Source organism: Argopecten irradians, chromosome 9, assembly GCF_041381155.1.
Source record: "Argopecten irradians isolate NY chromosome 9, Ai_NY, whole genome shotgun sequence".
In the NCBI taxonomy this organism is placed as follows: domain Eukaryota; kingdom Metazoa; phylum Mollusca; class Bivalvia; order Pectinida; family Pectinidae; genus Argopecten; species Argopecten irradians.
The window spans coordinates 21,522,750-21,545,212 of NC_091142.1; the positions used below are offsets into that span (position 1 = coordinate 21,522,750).

General features: G+C 32.3%; 2 protein-coding genes across 2 annotated transcripts; one reads left to right on the top strand and one right to left on the bottom strand.

Annotated features, from left to right (window-relative positions):
• Nucleotides 1–595: 595 nt before the first annotated feature.
• Nucleotides 596–11,780, bottom strand: LOC138330629 (PRKR-interacting protein 1 homolog). Its single transcript, XM_069278181.1, has 5 exons — nucleotides 11,662–11,780; nucleotides 6,154–6,232; nucleotides 5,171–5,271; nucleotides 4,384–4,575; nucleotides 596–733 (listed from the first exon to the last, which is right to left on the bottom strand). The coding sequence occupies exons 1-5, from the start codon at nucleotides 11,746–11,748 to the stop codon at nucleotides 596–598; spliced, it is 597 nt and encodes a 198-aa protein (XP_069134282.1). The 5' UTR covers nucleotides 11,749–11,780.
• Nucleotides 11,781–12,048: 268 nt separating this feature from the next.
• LOC138331756 (voltage-gated hydrogen channel 1-like) lies at nucleotides 12,049–20,740 on the top strand. Its single transcript, XM_069279520.1, has 3 exons — nucleotides 12,049–12,210; nucleotides 14,446–14,950; nucleotides 15,860–20,740. The coding sequence occupies exons 1-3, from the start codon at nucleotides 12,205–12,207 to the stop codon at nucleotides 16,165–16,167; spliced, it is 819 nt and encodes a 272-aa protein (XP_069135621.1). The 5' UTR covers nucleotides 12,049–12,204; the 3' UTR covers nucleotides 16,168–20,740.
• The last annotated feature ends 1,723 nt before the right edge of the window (nucleotides 20,741–22,463 follow it).

Here is a 22,463-nt window from a genome sequence, read left to right on the forward strand (position 1 = left end):
ACAACAGTGAAACCTAGCTGTTTTTATTAGCAACCACTTCCGTATAAAGACCACCTGCTTACACAATTATATTTCAGGATCCCAAATGACCGTTTACATTTTTTGTATAACACAATCTGACCTATGTAAAGACCACTGGGCAATAGAGATCAATTTTTCCTTGTCCTTTGAGTGGTCTTTATAGACAGATTTATATCAAACATGGATAAATTTTCTCCAATTCTAATGACAGCATCCTATACATACCATTAATTCAATGATTAATCACACTACACAAGTTGGTTTACAGTACTACAAATCCAGAGAATCAGAACAACATCATTAATATATACAGTTGTATCTAAAACTCTTAAAAAGATTATTCACCCCAAGAACAACCAGTATTTGGGACTTTGTATAGTGACTTATAGCCACTTGCCAAAGGGTATAATGTACTGGTATACAGTATACTGCTGTATGGCATCAGAAATAAAAGTGTCTTGGAGATTTCTGTAACCTGCCAGCTTTAACAATTTACAGCTATCACGACCCCAGATATACTTCTACATGAAGTCTTTATCAATTTGTCAGGAAATGAAATCCTCTAAAATTACTGTCATAAAGAATCTGTGCTGTTTTTATGTTCATTGTTTGTAACATTGTCGGACACAGTCTCGTTTTCCTCATTTTTGACATCTTTCCTCCTCGCTTTCCCTCCTCGTCCTCCGCTGTTCGACCCTCTTACGTCCTTTTTCTAACAAAGTATAAATCAGTACATTTCAAGATTTTAGAACTTAGAAGCGCTAGAAAATGTCAAGGTTTGCCTAGAAATATCTGTAAAATAATTTCAATCACTGGTTAATTGCAGTAACTGTATTATGACTCTTTAAATCAGAACGATTAACGCTCTCGCAAAAACACGTTGTTGGGCATGCAAACATGTTTAATTGCTGGAAACTAGAACTGTCGCCAGCCCAGAGGTGGATGGACTACTATTTCTCCGCTGTTCATATTTAGTAATTATACTCCTTTTAATGGTGACATTGCAGAAACACTTTTATAGTATACTTCAATTCCCTTTTTGTCAGGGTTCTGTGTACTAAATATTTTATAACCTTTGTTAAGTAGTTTAGGTAGGAATGTGACGGACAAGGTTTGCCTAGAGACAGGTCGGACAGACATGACAAACTCATTTTCCAGTTTAAACCTTTTAAACTGTTATGCGGGGGGGTGGTGGGGTCTACTAACATATCAAGTTGATTATCAGTATTAAGAGCTTAGCTATCTTTCCTTTTTAAAGTTAAGAGCGTAGCTAACATATCTTCTACAGTGTAATAGCTGAGTCTAAACATACCTTTACAGTTAAATAGCTTTGTAACTACCTTTACAGTTAAATAGCTTTAGCTAACATACCTTTACAGTTAATAGCTTAGTAACTTACTTAGCAACTTTACAGTTAAAGCTTAGCTAACATACTTTACAGTTAAGAGCTTAGCTAACATACCTTTACAGTTAAGAGCTTAGCTAACATACCTTTACAGTTAATAGCTTAGCTAACATACCTTTACAGTTAAAGCTTAGCTAACATACCTTACAGTTAATAGCTTAGCTAACATACCTTTACAGTTAATAGCTTAGCTAACATACCTTTACAGTTAATAGCTTAGCTAACATACCTTTACAGTTAATAGCTTAGCTAACATACCTTTACAGTTAATAGCTTAGCTAACATACCTTTACAGTTAATAGCTTAGCTAACATACCTTTACAGTTAATAGCTTAGCTAACATACCTTTACAGTTAATAGCTTAGCTAACATACCTTTACAGTTAATAGCTTAGCTAACATACCTTTACAGTTAATAGCTTAGCTAACATACCTTTACAGTTAAGAGCTTAGCTAACATACCTTTACAGTTAATAGCTTAGCTAACATACCTTTACAGTTAAAAGCTTAGCTAACATACCTTTACAGTTAATAGCTTAGCTAACATACCTTTACAGTTAATAGCTTAGCTAACATACCTTTACAGTTAATAGCTTAGCTAACATACCTTTACAGTTAATAGCTTAGCTAACATACCTTTACAGTTACAGTTAACATACTTCTAGCTTAGCTAACATACCTTTACAGTTAATAGCTTAGCTAACATACCTTTACAGTTAGTAGCTTAGCTAACATACCTTTACAGTTAATAGCTTAGCTAACATACCTTTACAGTTAATAGCTTAGCTAACATACCTTTACAGTTAATAGCTTAGCTAACATACCTTTACAGTTAAGCTTAGCTAACATACCTTTACAGTTAAGAGCTTAGCTAACATACCTATACAGTTAATAGCTTAGCTAACATACCTTTACAGTTAAGAGCTTAGCTAACATACCTTTACAGTTAATAGCTTAGCTAACATACCTTTACAGTTAATCTGCCATTAAATCTTTAACTTTACAGTTAAGAGCTTAGCTAACATACCTTTACAGTTAATAGCTTAGCTAACATACCTTTACAGTTAAGAGCTTAGCTAACATACCTTTACAGTTAATAGCTTAGCTAACATACCTTTACAGTTAAGAGCTTAGCTAACATACCTTTACAGTTAAGAGCTTAGCTAACATACCTTTACAGTTAATAGCTTAGCTAACATACCTTTACAGTTAATAGCTTAGCTAACATACCTTTACAGTTAAGAGCTTAGCTAACATACCTTTACAGTTAATAGCTTAGCTAACATACCTTTACAGTTAAGAGCTTAGCTAACATACCTTTACAGTTAATAGCTTAGCTAACATACCTTTACAGTTAATAGCTTAGCTAACATACCTTTACAGTTAAGAGCTTAGCTAACATACCTTTACAGTTAATAGCTTAGCTAACATACCTTTACAGTTAAGAGCTTAGCTAACATACCTTTACAGTTAAGAGCTTAGCTAACATACCTTTACAGTTAATAGCTTAGCTAACATACCTTTACAGTTAAGAGCTTAGCTAACATACCTTTACAGTTAAGAGCTTAGCTAACATACCTTTACAGTTAATAGCTTAGCTAACATACCTTTACAGTTAAGAGCTTAGCTAACATACCTTTACAGTTAAGAGCTTAGCTAACATACCTTTACAGTTAAGAGCTTAGCTAACATACCTTTACAGTTAAGAGCTTAGCTAACATACCTTTACAGTTAATAGCTTAGCTAACATACCTTTACAGTTAAGAGCTTAGCTAACATACCTTTACAGTTAATAGCTTAGCTAACATACCTTTACAGTTAATAGCTTAGCTAACATACCTTTACAGTTAATAGCTTAGCTAACATACCTTTACAGTTAATAGCTTAGCTAACATACCTTTACAGTTAAGAGCTTAGCTAACATACCTTTACAGTTAAGAGCTTAGCTAACATACCTTTACAGTTAAGAGCTTAGCTAACATACCTTTACAGTTAAGAGCTTAGCTAACATACCTTTACAGTTAATAGCTTAGCTAACATACCTTTACAGTTAAGAGCTTAGCTAACATACCTTTACAGTTAATAGCTTAGCTAACATACCTTTACAGTTAAAGAGCTTAGCTAACATACCTTTACAGTTAATAGCTTAGCTAACATACCTTTACAGTTAAGAGCTTAGCTAACATACCTTTACAGTTAATAGCTTAGCTAACATACCTTTACAGTTAAGAGCTTAGCTAACATACCTTTACAGTTAATAGCTTAGCTAACATACCTTTACAGTTAAGAGCTTAGCTAACATACCTTTACAGTTAATAGCTTAGCTAACATACCTTTACAGTTAAGAGCTTAGCTAACATACCTTTACAGTTAAGAGCTTAGCTAACATACCTTTACAGTTAATAGCTTAGCTAACATACCTTTACAGTTAATAGCTTAGCTAACATACCTTTACAGTTAATAGCTTAGCTAACATACCTTTACAGTTAAGAGCTTAGCTAACATACCTTTACAGTTAATAGCTTAGCTAACATACCTTTACAGTTAAGAGCTTAGCTAACATATCTTTACAGTTAATAGCTTAGCTAACATACCTTTACAGTTAATAACTAGCTTAGCTAACATACCTTTACAGTTAAGAGCTTAGCTAACATATCTTTACAGTTAATAGCTTAGCTAACATACCTTTACAGTTAAGAGCTTAGCTAACATACCTTTACAGTTAAGAGCTTAGCTAACATACCTTGTAACTAGTTACTTTACGTTAAAGCTTAGCTAACATACCTTTACAGTTAGTAAGCTTAGCTAACATACCTTTACAGTTAAGAGCTTAGCTAACATACCTTTACAGTTAAGTAGCTTAGCTAACATACCTTTACAGTTAAGAGCTTAGCTAACATACTTACAGTTAAGAGCTTAGCTAACATACCTTTACAGTTAAGAGCTTAGCTAACATACCTTTACAGTTAAGAGCTTAGCTAACATACCTTTACAGTTAATAGCTAACATACCTTTAACTTCTGTCTTTGGTTTCTTTCCCTTTTGTTTCTGTTTTTTCTTCAGTCGTTTTGCTCTTTTCTTTGCCGTTCTCTCCTCTGCAGCTATTGCATTTTGTTCCACTTTTTTCTGATAGTCAACATCTGCCTCTTCCTAATAATCACAGGAAAATACTAGTTTATATCACTTGGTTATCATTTTCATCCTAAATCACAGGCTCAGCAACGACTATAATGAAACAAGTTCAAGGTAAAATGTGTTTGTTTTTCAAGCCAGATTCTTGAACTTCTATAATAGTATTAGGCATGAACTTTTCTCTGACCCTATCTCTATCTTACCCTAGGTAAATGCAAGCTACACAAGATCTTTGCAGGTGCTCATATAGGGTAAGAGAAAAATAATCATTCACCCCTCTTTGGGATATACCTCATGACCTTCGGAATAAGACTCCTAAGCTGTCAAATAATCGACAAAAGCCTTTTTTTTTTTTTTCCAAAATATTTTTTTGATAACACAATAAATATAAACAAAATTATAATATAGAACATAAATATAATAAAGTACATGTATTAACAATTGGATTAGATAACAAAAGCCTTGTGTTTGACAATCTTACCCCTGGGATACCCCTGGGATGGAGATTATCCTGTCTTTCCCTAAATGGGTTGAGAGATTCTATTAATCCTTGAGCTAGACTTTGGTGTATTCTTGTTAATCAATTCTCTTGTATGATAAGTATACAACATACCCGCTTTGCTTTTTCTAAAACAAATTTCTGTCGAGCATACTCTCTCCTCCTCACTCCTCTGTAGACATGGAAATCTCCACTACCAGCTCCCGCACTGGACCCTTCAATGAAGAAACATCATAAAACTACATAACCGGGTAATATTTGTTTTAATTTAGTGTTTTTTTCTTCATACATCTCCAGAACAAAATTTTAATAAGTGCCAAATGTAGGATCATGAAAGCTAGTGCAGAATGATTACAAGTGTCACATAACAATACTGGACATTGAACACTACAGATAACGATGTATTTGATTTATGAAATAAATATAATTACAATTTACACTTAACTTATATAAGGTATGCTCAATTTGGTGAAAAGCATGTAAGGAACTAAATAATTTAAAACTTTTTAATGTACAGAAATAATGCCTGTGCAGTCTGATGATAAATCAACAGATATTTACGGAGGTAATAATTGTTGGACAATTTTTAAAACAAAGCATATCTGATGTGGAAGTCATCAAATATCCAACTGTGCATTTCAATTTTTGTGATCAACATCCATTTCCATGCTTTTGACGTAAAAACATGTTTTCATCTTGTGAGATTGCTTTCATTACCATTTTATATGCAAGCTAAGACATCTTTTTTTTTTTTAATTTGAAAGAAAGGAATATGAGTATATAAATTTCTTGTCCCAAATTAATAATATAACCATTTTAATTATCTTCCCATATCATCTAAAATTAATATTAATGCAACAATTCATAATTATCTCCCCTGATCATCCACAAATCACTGGTAATAATGTAGTGATTTAATTTAGAACCTGATTCAGTTATCTGAATTAAATTATAAGCATTATTCTCAATATCTTTTGGGTTTATAACTTCATAAACCCAAAATATATTGAGAATAATGCTTAATGATACAAATATATACCCCTAAACATTTCGGATGATGGTGAGCTATATACTATCTACTGTATGATTATACATACCCCAAACATTTCGGATGAATTCCAATGGTGCTCTAGGATTGTATTCCTGGGATTTTTCTCCAATGACAACCTCTTTATCCTAAAAAGATAATAAGAAAATATGAAATCTATAACTTTCTGATTAGCCAATTCTTTGTTTTTCACATATACCAATGTGACAGTAGCTATAAAAAAGATCCCACAGTGGTCAAATACTTAATTGATGATATAATGACATCATAATTGAGACATTGACAGTGCATAATGATTTGGAAAAAGAATCCCTAAAAAAATCAGTGGAATCATACATTACACATTTTGTTTTGTCAAAATGTAGGAAACATTAATTATAACCCATGGATGTTACTTTTTCTTAGTTTCATCTGAAAAAGTAGCAGATATCTTCTCACAAAAATTTACAATTTTTTTTTTTATATCCCTCGCTATGATTTAAAAAAAATGATGAAATCAATGATTACTTACAATATATAATACAGGCTTGTATCATGGACAGTGAGAGAGATATTACAGTGACTATATATGATAAAAAAAATCATGTACATGTATAAACATCTCTAGTACCAGTCCACACATGTTTGTTTTTCAAAGAGGTTGAATTTTTTTTTTTTTTATCTATAAACATGAATTAGTTACTGTATCTATATCCCTGTTCTAATAACCACATAATACATTTTTTACACCTTTGCATGTATATGACACCATTGAATTGCAGTTCTGGGAATATAATCTAATACCAGAGAATGCTTATACCTTCAGGTGTACCATTTAGTTAATTTCCTGCTCTATGTTAAAGGTCAACTAAGTTTCCGAAACAAAAATAAATGCTTATTAATAATAATTATAATCCAAATTAAAGTTTTATGCTAAAATTAATTCAATTAATTCATTCACTACACCTTTGACTCAATACAATTTTTATTCTCTATTTATGGATTGAATCTTGCTTTGGTCGATTTCATGGGGTGATGATTCAATTGAGTTCCTCTTGAAAGTTAATTGAAACAAATTAAATGAACTGCGTTCGTGAAATAAGGCAAAAGTAAGTCTAGAATATTTTCTTGCATAAAGACTGATGTTAACCTACCCAAGTTTGTGAGCAAATGAAATAGGATTTATTAAGTAGTTTTATTGAGTCCAACTTCAGCGAAAATTGAAATATTAATTTTAATTGTACACCGACTAAAATTCAAACTTTTCATCAGTGAGTATAATATGTATTTTTTATATATGAATAACCATTCGGAATATGAAGTCTTAATTGATCTTGTTAAACTATGAAATGAGTTGCATGGTACGTCATACAATGTACGGTGGATCATGTGATCAAAATTACAATGCCTGCATGGTATTCTGTCTTTGCATATTACAGATTTAGCTCCCTTGTAGGTAGATATTCATTGTGACGTCATTATTTTGTGAGGGCAATTCACTTTGTTTTCTCCGACGTAACACTCACAAACATATGGCGCCACAATCAATACCTATGCGCAAGTGCAGACAACTCTGTTGTATGCATATGGAGAATATGTAAATCTATGTATTTGGTAATAACAATTACATTTTTTATGTAAATGACAAACATGTACATGCATGTATAGACAAATGTATTAAATAAAATTGAATTCATGGATCACCTTAAATATAGAAGTAATCAACATTCCTTATCATTAGAATTTTATTTTTTATTTAGCATTTTATCCCTATATTATGAATATATATATATATATATATTAAATTACAGTAATGGATATTGTACGTACTATGTTGTATCACACATATGCATGTATAAAAGTATATGCATGACCAGATTGAATTGACTGCAATATACATGTATAATATTGATGGACCAGCTTTATATATATACATCCTTCTTCTTCTTCTTATATAGAACACAATTCCATTGATGCCGGTGATTATATTGTGCGGATTGGCAGAGGTGTGATTGTGAAAAAAAAAGTTATTTACAGTGATTGTGAAGGTGCATGTTATTTTTTTTTTATTCGGTTCGGTTATTATAGTTTAAATGTTATATTGTTTGGTTATAACAGAGAAGAGGACAGATAAAACTATAGATGCGTATTACATTTGTTTTTATGTTACCAAAATTATAGTAGATAGAAATTATTCCATTGTTGACCAACAGTGACAATTTTTTTCAGAATTAAAAAGCCCCTTGGGACATAAGCCCTTAGGACAAAAGCCCCTCTGGACAAAAGCCTCTTAGGATAAAAGCCCCTCCGAACAAAAGCCCTTTCTTTATGAAATAATTTATTTTTTCTTATTTTTTATTTATTTAAAAAAAAAATATTTATCTGCTGTATGGTACATTTTGTACATCCTTAAATTACAGTAATGGATATTGTACGTACTACTACGTTGTATCACACATATGCATGTATAAAAGTATATGCATGACCAGATTGAATTGACTGCAATATACTATACATGTTATAATATTGATGGACCAGCTTTATATATATACATCCTTCTTCTTCTTTTTCTTATATAGAACACAATTCCATCGATGCCGGTGATTATATATTGTGCGGATTGGCAGAGGTGTGATTGTGAAAAAAAAGTTATTTACAGTGATTGTGAAGGTGCATGTTATTTTTTTTTTTATTCGGTTCGGTTATTATAGTTTAAATTTTATATTGTTTGGTTATAACAGAGAAGCTAGAGGACATATAAAACTATAGATGCGTATTACATTTGTTTTTATGTGACCAGAATCATAGTAGATAGAAATTATTCCATTGTTGACCAACAGTGACAATTTTTTTCAGAATTAAAATGTCTGTCAAAGGCTTAAATTAATTCTAACAATTTAACAGACATTTTGCAATTGTGTAGCATGTCTTTCTTATCATGATTTACTGCCAGACTATAATATGCTATACTCTATACTGACTAAATCACCACTACCATCCCCCCTCCTCTTCCCTATCTACATTGTGCCTATTACCTGACAGGTAAATATGATTCCCCATCACCCAATTAGTTGTATCAATTGGCCCCAACACCTGGCCCAGCAAGTTAACAACCCCTGGGGGGGTCACAACGTGACTCACACCTGTCCCTGAATAGAATACGCTTTAAATTAACCTAGAGTTGATAAACTTGATCATGCGTCCAGAGAAAATAGAAATATTCAATCAATAGTATCATTTCAAAAGCATGCATTTCAAAAGATTAAACTTAAGAATTACCAGAAATTTAGATAAATCATCTGGCTAGATGATTTAATTATAAATCTCTTGAATTATAGATGCATGTTTAAAATTTCATGGATGTATAATCAGAAACAATAAACCTATACATATACAATGTATAATGTTAATAGTATATAATTAACAAGGCTTAAAATAACATGCATATTATATATATATATGACTTTTCAAGCCTTATTTCTTATTTGAATAATTATAGCTGAGTTTTAAGGCTCAAGTTTCAGACCTAGGGATGTATCATCAAAAATATACATTGTATGTTAACTTTTTAATAATATATGACTTTTTAAACCTTAATTATTTTTTATTCTTATAATTATATGCATAGTTGAATTAATTGCTAGAATACTCAAATAATTGGTATAAATGAGTCCACAGACAATTTATTTGACATGTTAGTTACATGATGAATATTAATGTGTAGCCTAATAAACTCAGTAGGGGGTATATACATTGTGGGACAGAATCAACCCCCTCCCCACCTCACCCAGGCTGTCCACTATATACCCTGTGTATTTCCCAGTTGGACAGGTGCCACCCTGTCATCTTTTCCTCTGGTTGGTTTACCTGTAGCTAACAATTAACCAACACCTACAGGTACACTGCCTAATTAGTACACAGTAAACTGCAGGTAACTTTCTCACTTTGTGTAAGGACACTGAAGAACAAGGCTGGACAAAAGATTAAGGATAAGTACAAGTTTACTTATTTATATATTTGTGTTCTGTAGACAATTGTGTGAAAATTTTATATTGGGTATATGGTATATTAACTCATTAACACCTAAAGTCACATTTAGACTCTTCTAAATCTTAAGACTAGAACAGTCCATTATGAAATTTCAGGGGATGATGTGTTAATAACTGTATTAATGCTTACAAAATCATTGGTAACATTTGAATACTGTAGATCATGGCATCTATAATGGCTGAAAGTATTGAATTAGATCATTTTGTTAGAGAAACCATCTCCCATTCACCAACATCTCTACCAAACATTACTTGTTATACAAATGATCAACTAATTAGTCTGAAAGCATCTATCTTAAATGGATGTATCATAGGGGTGGACAAGACAGTGAATTTAGGTTCTTGCTGTGTAACCATGCTCTCATTTAAAAATGAGAATTTCTTAAGGAGAGGGAAAAGTTACTCGCCAATACAGTTAGGACCATGCTACCTACATTGGAATCGAGATTATGAAACATATCATCAATTTTTTTCACATTTGCAAAGCAAACTTATTGATATTCCTCAGTCCAAAATTGTTTTTGGCACAAATGAGGAACCAGTTGTACTCAAGGCAATCACAGAATGTTTTCCAAAATCTGCACATACTCTGTGTACACTTCAACTAAAACAAAAAGCTACAGCAAACTTGAGAAAATCCATGACTCGTCAAATTGCTGACATAGTCATCGAAAAAACTATTTGCTAAGGATGGTGGTCTACTGACAGTCAGGGACCAAATGGTTTACGATAAGATTGAAACAGAGATCCAAGAAAGTCATCCTAACTGCTCCTACCTATGCCAGAAGTTGTTGCCAACTTTAAAGTTGAAAGTGTTCAAGGTACTTTGTCAGAATGGAAAAGTTCCTGTTTTATGGACAAACAACAATTGCAAGTCCATTTTCCATGTTCTCAAACTAACAGCGAATCAAAGTAGTTTGGTGAACATCTCAGTTCTTAAAGATCACATTCAACGCCTAGAGCAGGAACAGCAGATAAATATCTGGGGATCCCTACATGGTAAGGGAGATTTCATTCTCAATCCAAACACAAAAGCAACAAGATATTTTGTGACAAATGATACCTGGACATACATGACTCCTGATCAGAGATCCCGCAGACTTCATCAGCTGCTCATGCACAAAGAACCTCAAGTTGACAGCCTTGCATCAGCTAGGGTGAAGCTCGCAGTACCTCAATCAGATCCAAGCAATAAGAGGACAGTATCTTACCAAAACAGACCTGGTAACAGGCCTAATGTGAAGAGGGCTAAAACTGAATAGACAACTTCATGTTGTAACTATATTTTTATCATGTGTTCACACTATCTTGTATAGTTGTAATACTTGAAAGATAGCATGATACAATATACTGTACATATGATCAAATTTACATTGGATAATCACTTGACAAATCTAAATGTGTGATCACTAATCAAAGTTGTACTGTTGTAAACAAAGTCGGCTGTCGATGTAAAAAGATGCTAAAATAGACGATTATATAAAGGCATGCAGCAGATAGTAAATTTAGTAAAGTCTATGTCAAATTACCGGTTTTTTCATCAACTTTTCGAGCTTCAATCTCTGTAGATCTGAGGCCGTTTTCGGTAAAACGACTTGTTTTTCTTCTTTCGACATTTTGAGAAAAAAAATCCAAAATCTTCCGGAAGTTAGCTATGGAGATATAAATAAAAAGCGCGTCAATGTGTACATTTTCCGGAAATCAACTTATATTTTAAATAGTGCATTAATTTAGTTATACAAATAGTATTTTTGCATTTAATACAATTTTATTTCATATTTTGATAAAACGAATATTGATGGTTCTTCTGATAGCTTTTGACTGTAATGTTAATATTTTGTCCTAATCCGTTTTCTATAATTCCGCGCTCCGTACGCTGCATCAACCAAATTATGTGATTTCTCGCGAAACTCTCGCATTGTGCGAGAAGAAACCATTTTGGTGCTTTGTAAACAATAACACACTTTGTCTATTGTTTGTATTTACAAGTTTTTGCAACTAGTTTGTGGACTTCAAATAAAGCTCGATGAACATCTCTACAGACTGACATCGGAGTATTAGAAGAAACAAAAATGAAGGTAACCGTATCGCAGATTTAATTGAAACGAAATAAAATAGTTTCGGTAAATATATTGCACTCGATATGCCTCGTTATTAAAAAGGGGGTGTTTCTCGAACAATGACATTTTGACAGATGTGGTGCGCTCACTGTTGTCACAGTCAGTGTGTATGTTGATTTTGAGTTTTGTGTATTTTTAACACAACATTAACAAACTGACAATACCATGTGGATTAAAGAACAAATGATTTTCAGATGTTTTCTAATTTCAACAATTTATCAATTTACCTCATGTCAGTCATAATTATTGCCTGTAACGTTAGACTAAGGTACAAAACATTTTCATACTTTGTAATATTTTTATTGATTTATTGCATGCATCTAAATTCCACACTGACGTACAATATGTACATTTTTGTCAGAAAAATAACCACAACCTGACCTGTACGAAATGACTGGGGTGCATAGTGATAAAGATTAGTAGAGAAGGAATCAGCTGTATCACATTCATATGCATGGAGTATTTAAAAAATTAGGTGATTTTGATCATTTGTGATAAACAAATTACTTTCTTTATGGTGTTTTGTGAAGTACATGTATATGTCTATTTAAGTATTTCAACAAAAAAAATCTTTGTCATATATCATCAGATCTATAGACCTGCATGTCGATCAGTATTTGAAAATTAAGACAGTGATTTTTCAGGGAATTTAGGGGAAAAAAGATTTTGTAACAAATTGGGAATTTTTAATCGCAAAAAGAGCAGTATTGGGAAAAAGTTACCTACCCATTACTGAACATTGTATTATCGGTGATTAAAAGATATTGTTAAACAGTAGACTGTTTCATTTTATCAAAAGATGACGACCATCACAACAGTTCAAAGTAGTTTGTTTTTAGATTAAACAACGAGGGGAGAGATTTCCATGTTTTATTTGTTTTTCAGCAATTTGATTAGGGAATTTTTCATTTGATTGTAATTGGGGAAAAAATAGGGGAAGTTTGGCATTGGGAATGGGGCCATTTACCAACCCAAGTTATATAAGGAGAACAATCACTGTAAGAGAAATTGGTTGGAAGAATTATTAAAGTATATGTATGATTTATGTATTCGAAACATAAAGCCAACCTGCAATCAATCATTTAAATGAAGCTTTAATGAACATGAAAGGCCCACTTATATTACCTTTCTGTTCAATGGCTTTTGATTTTTAAAATGGGAATGTAAAACAAGATTTATAGTTTTGTAGAGTTGCATAAGTTATTAATTAGCTCAATTTTAATACTACATTGATCAACGCTTTCTAAACAATTTAATTAAAATCAATAGAATTTTAATGTTCATAATGCAAGCAAGGTCGTTTTATGTTTTTACATCCTCGTCCTAATTACTGTAGATCAGTGGACTATCACTGCGTGCCCCAGATGGTGCAAAAAAGCAAAATGAATCTTCACTTAAACCTTCATATCTCACTGCCACCAGGGACATAAAATGTTTATTATACCGAAAATTTGCGATTCGCTACTTTGGGTTAACTTGCGAAGAGTAAAAAAATGCCATTTTACTTTCCGTCTGTCATTGTTGTACAATCAAAAGGGGAGATAACTCCATGTTAAAGACAGGCGGTCACCATAGGGGCACAGTGCCCCAGTTAAATACATATGATGTTTTATTTCCCCTAAGGTAAATAGGACGTTTTATTTCCCTGTCATGTGATCTGTTAACTAATCACAGACACTGTTATAAACATGTGGTATAATAATTTATAGATTACACAAAAGGTTAATAACTTGGATGCAAGGCTGTCGATTTGTGTCCTTTAATTGCTTACTGTGTCAATGGCCTCTTTATCTTTAGGTTTTGGATGATTCTATCTTATTAATTTAAACTTAGCTGATATGAGTTGAAAACTGGTCTGATATATGGGTAGATCACAAGAAGTTGTTAATTTTTGGATTTGAACAATCTTTGATATGGCTGCCACAACTGATTACTGTTGATGCATGTGTGTATGTCCAGTAGTTCTAAATATGCTGATTTTATTTATTGAAAAGTACCAAGATAAAGTGAAATTTATCCACGTAATGGTTTTTTTTCTGATAAATTGATATTTACTTTACTAATTGATATCACATTCTATATACATGTACTATCTGAAATTATCTTGGAAACCAATCCTTCAATTATAATTTGATATATATATTTAAAAGAATTGTAACTTTTCATGAGTAAACGAAATGTGTTCAATTACAGATTCAGATGGAGGGTTTCCATAAATTACACGATGACTTGGAAAAAGTTATTGAAAAAGATGATTCCAACAGTTCCATAACAACAGATTCTGATGAAGCTAAACAGGAGTTCCGGACATTTAGAGAGAGACTGGTACACATTCTCCACACAAACAAGTTCCAGATTATTATTGTGTGTTTTGTGATATTGGACTGCCTTCTGGTCATTGCCGAGCTTCTCCTAGATATGAACATTGTCAATCTGCCGGACCATGAAAATCACATCGCTCCACAGATACTTCACTACTCCAGTATTTCTATCCTCTGTTTATTTGTTATCGAGATCATTGTTCGTATCTATGCCTATCGACTTAGCTTCCTCAAACACAAAATGGAAGTGTTTGATGCCATAATCGTCACAGTGTCTTTTGTCCTGGACATTGTATTCCGTTCCCACGAGGGTCCTGAAAGTGGAATTGGCCTCCTGGTGGTTCTGAGACTGTGGAGAGTAACCAGGATTCTGAATGGTAAGAATCGGTAGAATTGTATCAGTATTGTTTATTGTAGAGTTATATGCTCTTGTTAACTACTGTATAGACGGTGTATTTTGTGATAGGTTTATTTTATTTTAATCAGTGAATCAGCACCATTATGAAACTTATTGATATGAGAATATTGCATTTAGAGGAATAATTATTGTACCGCAAAATTAAACCACCACTTACAAATTCCTTTCACAAAACTGCAAAATATTGACCTCACAAGGCGCTATACAGTAGATCAGGATATATACTGTAGACTTGGAAATTTTCGGTAGGGGGAAATAAACACTAATTATGCGAAGGCCACTTGATCACGAACATTTTCCCAGCGCATTATATTTTGATCATGTATGAACTTTGTTGTTAAAAGTGTGAAAGTGTATCTGTCGCGAAAAATAACAACACCGCGAAAGCTGCATGCATACAAATTGCGAAAATAAGCACTCGCAAAAATAACCACATTCACAGTAGTACAGTCATCAAATCTGTTTATAAAGACCACCAAAAGGACAGAGGGAAAATGTTCATAGGTGGTTTTTATACACAAGAAGTTGAATTGTTTTGAAATTGGTAATTTTGTTATTAACTTGATAAAAAGATTAAAAGCTATGGGGTATTATATTATTCCTTTAGTTAAAATGTCTTTATTTTCGAAAGTTCTTCTCAACCCTCAAAATAAAAAATCATTACACATGAAAAACAAGATTAGGAGGTTTGCAGTATTGTGTCTAGCTCAGCATCAATCATAAAAATGTACTGTAAAACAAACATCTTTAATATCTAACATATATATAATTTCACTTGAATAAAAGTAAAGCTTTCAATGAAAATATTTTTTGGTCACATTTGTATTAAAAATAGGAGACATTATTTGTTCTTTTTTTGATCATCTAGGTATTGTGATGTCAGTTAAAAAGCAGGCTGAGAAGAGACTTCTCCGAGAGAGACGACTTCGGCAGGCCTGTGAACAAGAATTAACCAAATACAGAGAGTATTGTTCAACACAGGAACAGGAAATCGAAATCCTAAGAGGAATGTTACGCAAACACGGTATCGAGGATGCAAATAGACTAGACAACCAGCCAGTAGTGATTAGCACCATAGATGTGGTGGCAGAGGTTAATCAGATATCCGACAAAGCCTCAGAATCCGGAGAAGAAATGAACTCGGACAAAAATACAGAAAACTCCAATGGAAGTTGAGTTGGCAGGGACTAAATATATGTCTTAAACTGAACGTTTTGTCGGAGATTTGATGAAAAAGTTTAATTTACATGATATGGACAGATTTTTGGAACTTTTTTCCAGAGATTTGAAGAGTAAATAACATTTATGTGTGTGTATACATGTATATAATTACATGGTGTTGATGAGTTTTAGACTGAAGCTAGGTTTTTTATGGTTACTGGTTGTAATGTTGTATTTAAACCATATGAAGATTTGTTTGTATATTGTCACTAGTTGTTGATATGATGCACTTTTTCTCTCTCTCTTTCATTAAAGTTTATGAGTTAACAATACATATAGCTAGAGTACTGCACTGGTTTAAATTCCTGAATCTTTGAATTTTATATTAGTCTCATTTTATTTTTTATTTATTTTTTTTTTTTTTGGCAAAACATTTTTCATGGACCACATTTAACAAAAGGCACTCATTGTAATTTAATTTGATAAAATGCACTTTGCTCACTCTAATATTCAATTGATACAAATACTAATCATGAAAAGTTATCATTAAATTATGCTTTTTGTGTAATAGTATGTCAGGTTTTATGGGTTTCAATACCTTTAATAATTTAACTTCTAGAGAATTCCCCCGCCCATCACCATGGCCACCTACCTAACCCCCATATATAACCATACCTTTGATTAACAGAATTATAACCTTTATACAAAGCTAGCCATCTTTCAACTATAATTAGCACTGTGAATAAAAAAGATTTGTTCACCATTATCTCCTTATAAAAATTAATATTATTAATGATACATATACCCATGTATGTACACAAACTTGACAATCTGATTAGAATCCAGATGGCCATTCTCAGTCATTCGTTTTATAGAGAGTCTGACAACATCCTGTATAGATTCATGTTCTAATGACCTTTCAAATTGACCAATCAAGTAACTAGTACTACCACGAAATTTCTTAACAGAGAGAAAATAGTTTACAAGATCTAGAGCTGTCATCATTTATATGTATGTACTGTAGTCATTTTGCCTATATAACACAATATAGCCACAGTACATACCAGGTATATATATTAGTACTATTAGTATATTATACATGCTGTTACATAATGTCATTTTCAGTACTGTACAGTAGATGTATAAATGTAGTACATGTAGCTATATAGCTATCTAGGTGTAAAAAGTGTACAGTGAGTAGAAAGGTCACCAGAACGTGACCCCGAACGAGTTGTTGTTAAATCCTCTTTGTAATGAAGTGAGAATAGGGATCTGTATTTGAATGAGATTGTCTGATAACCACAACACCAGTCCTATGTTGTATATCACTATATATACCATTGCCTTTTATATGCTTTGTATGATTGAATTTGTTTACGCCAGTTTGCATTTAATATCAGATATTAAATTTATACTGTATAACATGAAATGTTTGTTGTGTAGAAATTTCCATTTTGTTTGTGGTCACTGGAAACCAAGAATAAAAAAATCAACAAATTTAGTTTAAATGTTATTCGAATCACTATATCAAACCACAAATATCTTTGCTCACACAAATTGAAAATTTTCATTGCTTTTGTGGTTGCTGTTAGACCATGACTATAAAAACAATGAATTTGGTAAATATGTTATTGGAATGGATCATTGTTCCAAAGACCAACCATGAATTCTAACCACAAAAACTCCAAACAATGAAAAAATATACCCAAGAATATTTCATGATACAGTGCCATTTTAATATCATTTGACTAAATCTCTGAATAATGTCTTGACTATGTTTTGCAAATTTTATTTAATGAAGTTCAAAAATATGATACTCTAAGACGATGTGTTTTTTATTTTAGCATATCAATTTTTAGCGTCTTTCTTCAAATAAACAAACGAAAGAAGTAGTCATAAATCCTATAAAAAATTTGTAATGAAGGATTTTCATATTTTTTTTTATTAAATTACACAAGATATTATTATTTACATTACATACTTAAAATGATCAGTTTTTTGTAAAGACATAACAAAAAATACAAATTGATACCTCAGATAATCAGCCCTCCCCTTTAAATATGTATTTATTATGTATTTATATTTCCTTCTTTACCTTAGTTGATGTTCAAAACAATGTGAAATTCTGTACATCTGTTGTAATTTTGATAGATAAACGTTTTTGTAAAATTTTGTAAAAATGTAATTAAGCACAAGTCAATAGATCTAGAATTGTTTGTTTAATATAAATCAAATGTAACAGCTTTTTGTGTATTACAGATACAAGTATAGTTATAATTACAATACAGATGAATGCAGAATTGATACAATGTATTATGAGCTTGTTATACTGTAACAGTTAACCTTGTTTTAATTAAATTCTGTATTTGCACATTACAGAGTTATCTGCCCTTGCTGGTAGGTATTGATTGTGACATCATGTGATTACGAGCGTAACATCATGCTTTTCGGAGAAAACAATGTGAATTGTGCTTACAAAATAATGATGTAATAATTGATACTGCCCCACAAGGGAGCTAACTCTTTAATATGCAAATACAGAAGATTTTTGGTTTTAATTTAAATGGAAATTCTATATAAGTTGACCTCTATGAAAGGGATATTCTGCTTATGTAGAACTGAATGCTTGTTCAAAGGTCTTTGTTAACATCATGGGGGCGAAGTTTATGTGACACAATAACTTTCCATATTAAAGAGAAACAAAATAATGTGAAAAATTGAATTGAAAACTTGTGTAAAATTCAAATGGCGGATAGTATCCCTTTCAAAAGGTACTGATTGGTTCGGTGTATTGGTTTACACGTATCTTAAGATCTGTAATTTATGTATTCCCATAAACTTGTTGTCGTGATCTGAGTCTCGATCTGTACAATTTCTTTTAAGGTTTTACTTAGTCAAGTTTTATTTAACTTCTAATTTTTACACTGATAATTATATGATAAAAATATGTTCTATTCTAGATTATTGTATGAAAATGTAATGAAAATACCGCCATCTAAAAATAGAACATGTAGATTAGTACTACTGTCATCAGAATTTTATCATCAAAACTGTATTAGATATGAAGCATTAATTTTGATTTTATTTATAGTAATGATATTTTTGTTTGTTGATTGAATTTGTTGTCTTAACATTATTTCTACTACTGTGTTTCTAGGTACAGGAATCACCTCTTGTAATGCAGATATATGAATCATTAATGAATCTCAATGTTAATTAAACTAGTCAGTCCAAGGTCAATAACAAACACATTTTATATAATGGTACACCTTTAAGTACTTCTTTCACTCTTACTTAACAGCTATTTTAAATGGTAATTGGTTTTATTTATAAGACCAGTTGCTTAATAAATAAATAGTTTATGGTTTTTTTATTCTAACATTGACTATATTTTTTCTTTTTACAAAACAAAAATGGTATATCAAATTTGACAAACAAGTTGATAAACGAAGTAGGCATGGGAAAGAAAAACTGTACTGCTAAAGCATTAAATAAATTGATTAATATAAGTTCAATTACTCCTTACTCGTAACTTGAATTTATATTGAAAACTTTATTCTTGATAATAATTTGAATGTAATTAACTTTATCAATCGTTATATTTTTTTTATCTTTTCCGAACAAAAATAAAATTATATTTCTTATTACTACTGAACAGAAATTTAAGTTTATCTATATCTTACCATTCTTAAGTTTACCAGTTTTCTTTTTCTTTTTTACGTCATCATTATCAAATCTTTTATCAGTAGAAATTACACACCTTGCCGTTTGTCACCTGTTCAAGTTACGCCCACCTATAGCTTACTACCATAACATTGTGCCATATTGATGTATGCAAGTGAATAGAGAGGGTAGTTTCAGAATTTTGTTAGAGTTAAAGCAAACGTTGACAGTTTTAACTTACTTGAATAAAACTAATAAATCCTTTTTAAAAAGATGAAGCTATTCATTTATTCTCTCTGAATATCTTAACTCATATCAAAATATACTGTCCTTACCATATATGGTTTCACCTCAATATTTGTAGTCGCTCTGTTAATGGAAATAATGTTGGCCATATCAAAGTTGAGATTTTTCATAAAAGATGTATTGTAAGGGAAGTTTGAAAACAGATTTTTTTTGTCAATTTGTTTGGCCATATCAAAGTTGAAATTTTTACTTAAAAAACTACATGTTGTAAGGGGAGTTTGAAAACAGATTTTTTTAAAAACTTTTTGCCATGATTCTTTGACATATCAAATATTGAAGAAAAAAACGAAAAAAAAACGAATTGATAAATGAAACCATGCACTCATTTATTCATATTTATGTCCGGCTCTTAATGTAAAAATGAGATTTCAAATCAAAAGTTGTGATCTAAAATATAATTGATCAAAAGCTCTTTTGTATTCTGAACACGAGAGTGCCTTGAGAGGTTGATTGTCACAGAACAAACTTTTTGATCATTTTGTAGATATTTTACATGTACATAGTAGCCGTTAGAATTATACACAGGCTGATGTAAAGGTATACTGGTGCACTGTGAGTAATCACAGGACATTGTGATAGGTGAGCGATGTGTATAACAAATAAACATATTAATGATCAATTTTCTGTTTAGTTTCATCTTATTTTACATATTTGCATGTTAAAGAGTTATTTCTCTTGCGGGAAGTTATCATTTGTGACTTTCATTACTTTATGAGCAAATTCACATCTTTTTCTTTGAAAAATATTACCTTACTATCACAAACACAACGTAATCATTAATACAAGGGCAGATAACTCTTTAATATGCAAACACAGAATAGCTCACCTGCAGAATGAGGACCTGGTGATGGTGTGCTCTTAAAACCCTCATTGTCTGTGGTCCTACATCCGCCCTAATGTCTCTCTTTTAAGTCATGGTATTGTTAATAACTTTGTTTGACGTCTTATTAACAGCATGCAAGGTCATTCAGTTTCAAGGACATGCCCAGTTGAGATATGGAGGAAAGCTGGAGTATTCCTTTGATATTTTTGAAGTTTTTAGGTCATCTGACCTGAAGGGTAAGAATGACTTATAGCAATTGTGCTTCATCAGTCATCTTGTGCAACTTCCCACTCTAGATCTCTAGTTATCTTACTTAATCCATATTTTGCATCGTCTGCTGTTTGTAAAACTTTTTCTTCAAATGACTTCTCAAAACCTAGAGTGTTCAGGGTACATACTCATATTATGCTTGTACTATGCTGGGATGAAGGTGTGTTCACATGAATGACCTTGACCATCATTCAAGGTCGCAGGGGTAAAAAGTCTTTCAACACCTACATGACAGTAACTTAGAGACCTATAGAATGCTGGGATACTTTTCAAGATCACAAAGGTCAAATTGGTAAAAATCTTTCAATCTGTTCTCAATAAGTTTTGATTTTCTTGTCTCGAAAATTTGGCCTGTAGCATGCATACCATCCTTGATACTCCATGGGTTCCGATCACTTACAATCTCTACACCCATGGACTATCGGATCCCATAGAGTATCGAGGATGTATGCATACATGCTGGTAAGAAGCACTTCAAAATTATTAATGAATGAAATTGACCATCTTTTTCAAATTTATTAGAAACTGTTGCTACACTTACAGCTGATCTAATGCTGCATCATCCTCCTGGCATTCCTGTAGTTCAAATGCCTGGTTTTCTGCTCCTCGGTGCCCACTTGTCACTCTAAATCGTCATCAGGTGGTCACCAACTATCCTCAGATATTTCAACCCTAAACCACGACATCCTCCAGTTGATGGGTCAGTAGTTGTGGCCAATCCACTACTCGATGGATCCTGACATCCATTCCAAGTCGCCCCGACGATGCCATACGCAGAAAGATGCTTTCGCAGCAGCTTCACCAATTCTCCTCAAGGCTGATGACATTGCCTTCCCCAGTACTCTTAACTGTCGCAGGAGTCTGTTCGATGATTGGGTTAGGAATCCCTGCATCCAACATCGACTGCGAAGAGACATGCCTTCCATCATTTCACTTTGCAGCCTGCTATTAGATCCGCTTACTTCAAATTATTCATTTCATGCGCCTCTTCACAATTGTCCTCCAACGGTACTGTGAGCTCCACTACGATGATAGTTCTGGACTGGTTCGATACCATTAGTCTCCACTATTGGGAAAACAAGCCTTCCATCCAAGTCCACTTTGAGCTCCCAGTCCTTTCCTCTATCCAGCAATAATGTTGTAGCTGACTTCTTCCGTTTCACAAACATCTTCGTATTTCCTGGTGTTTACTTTGGGCGCTTCCTTCTCATTTCTTCCTTTACAATGATTGCGTAAGACCTTATCGTGA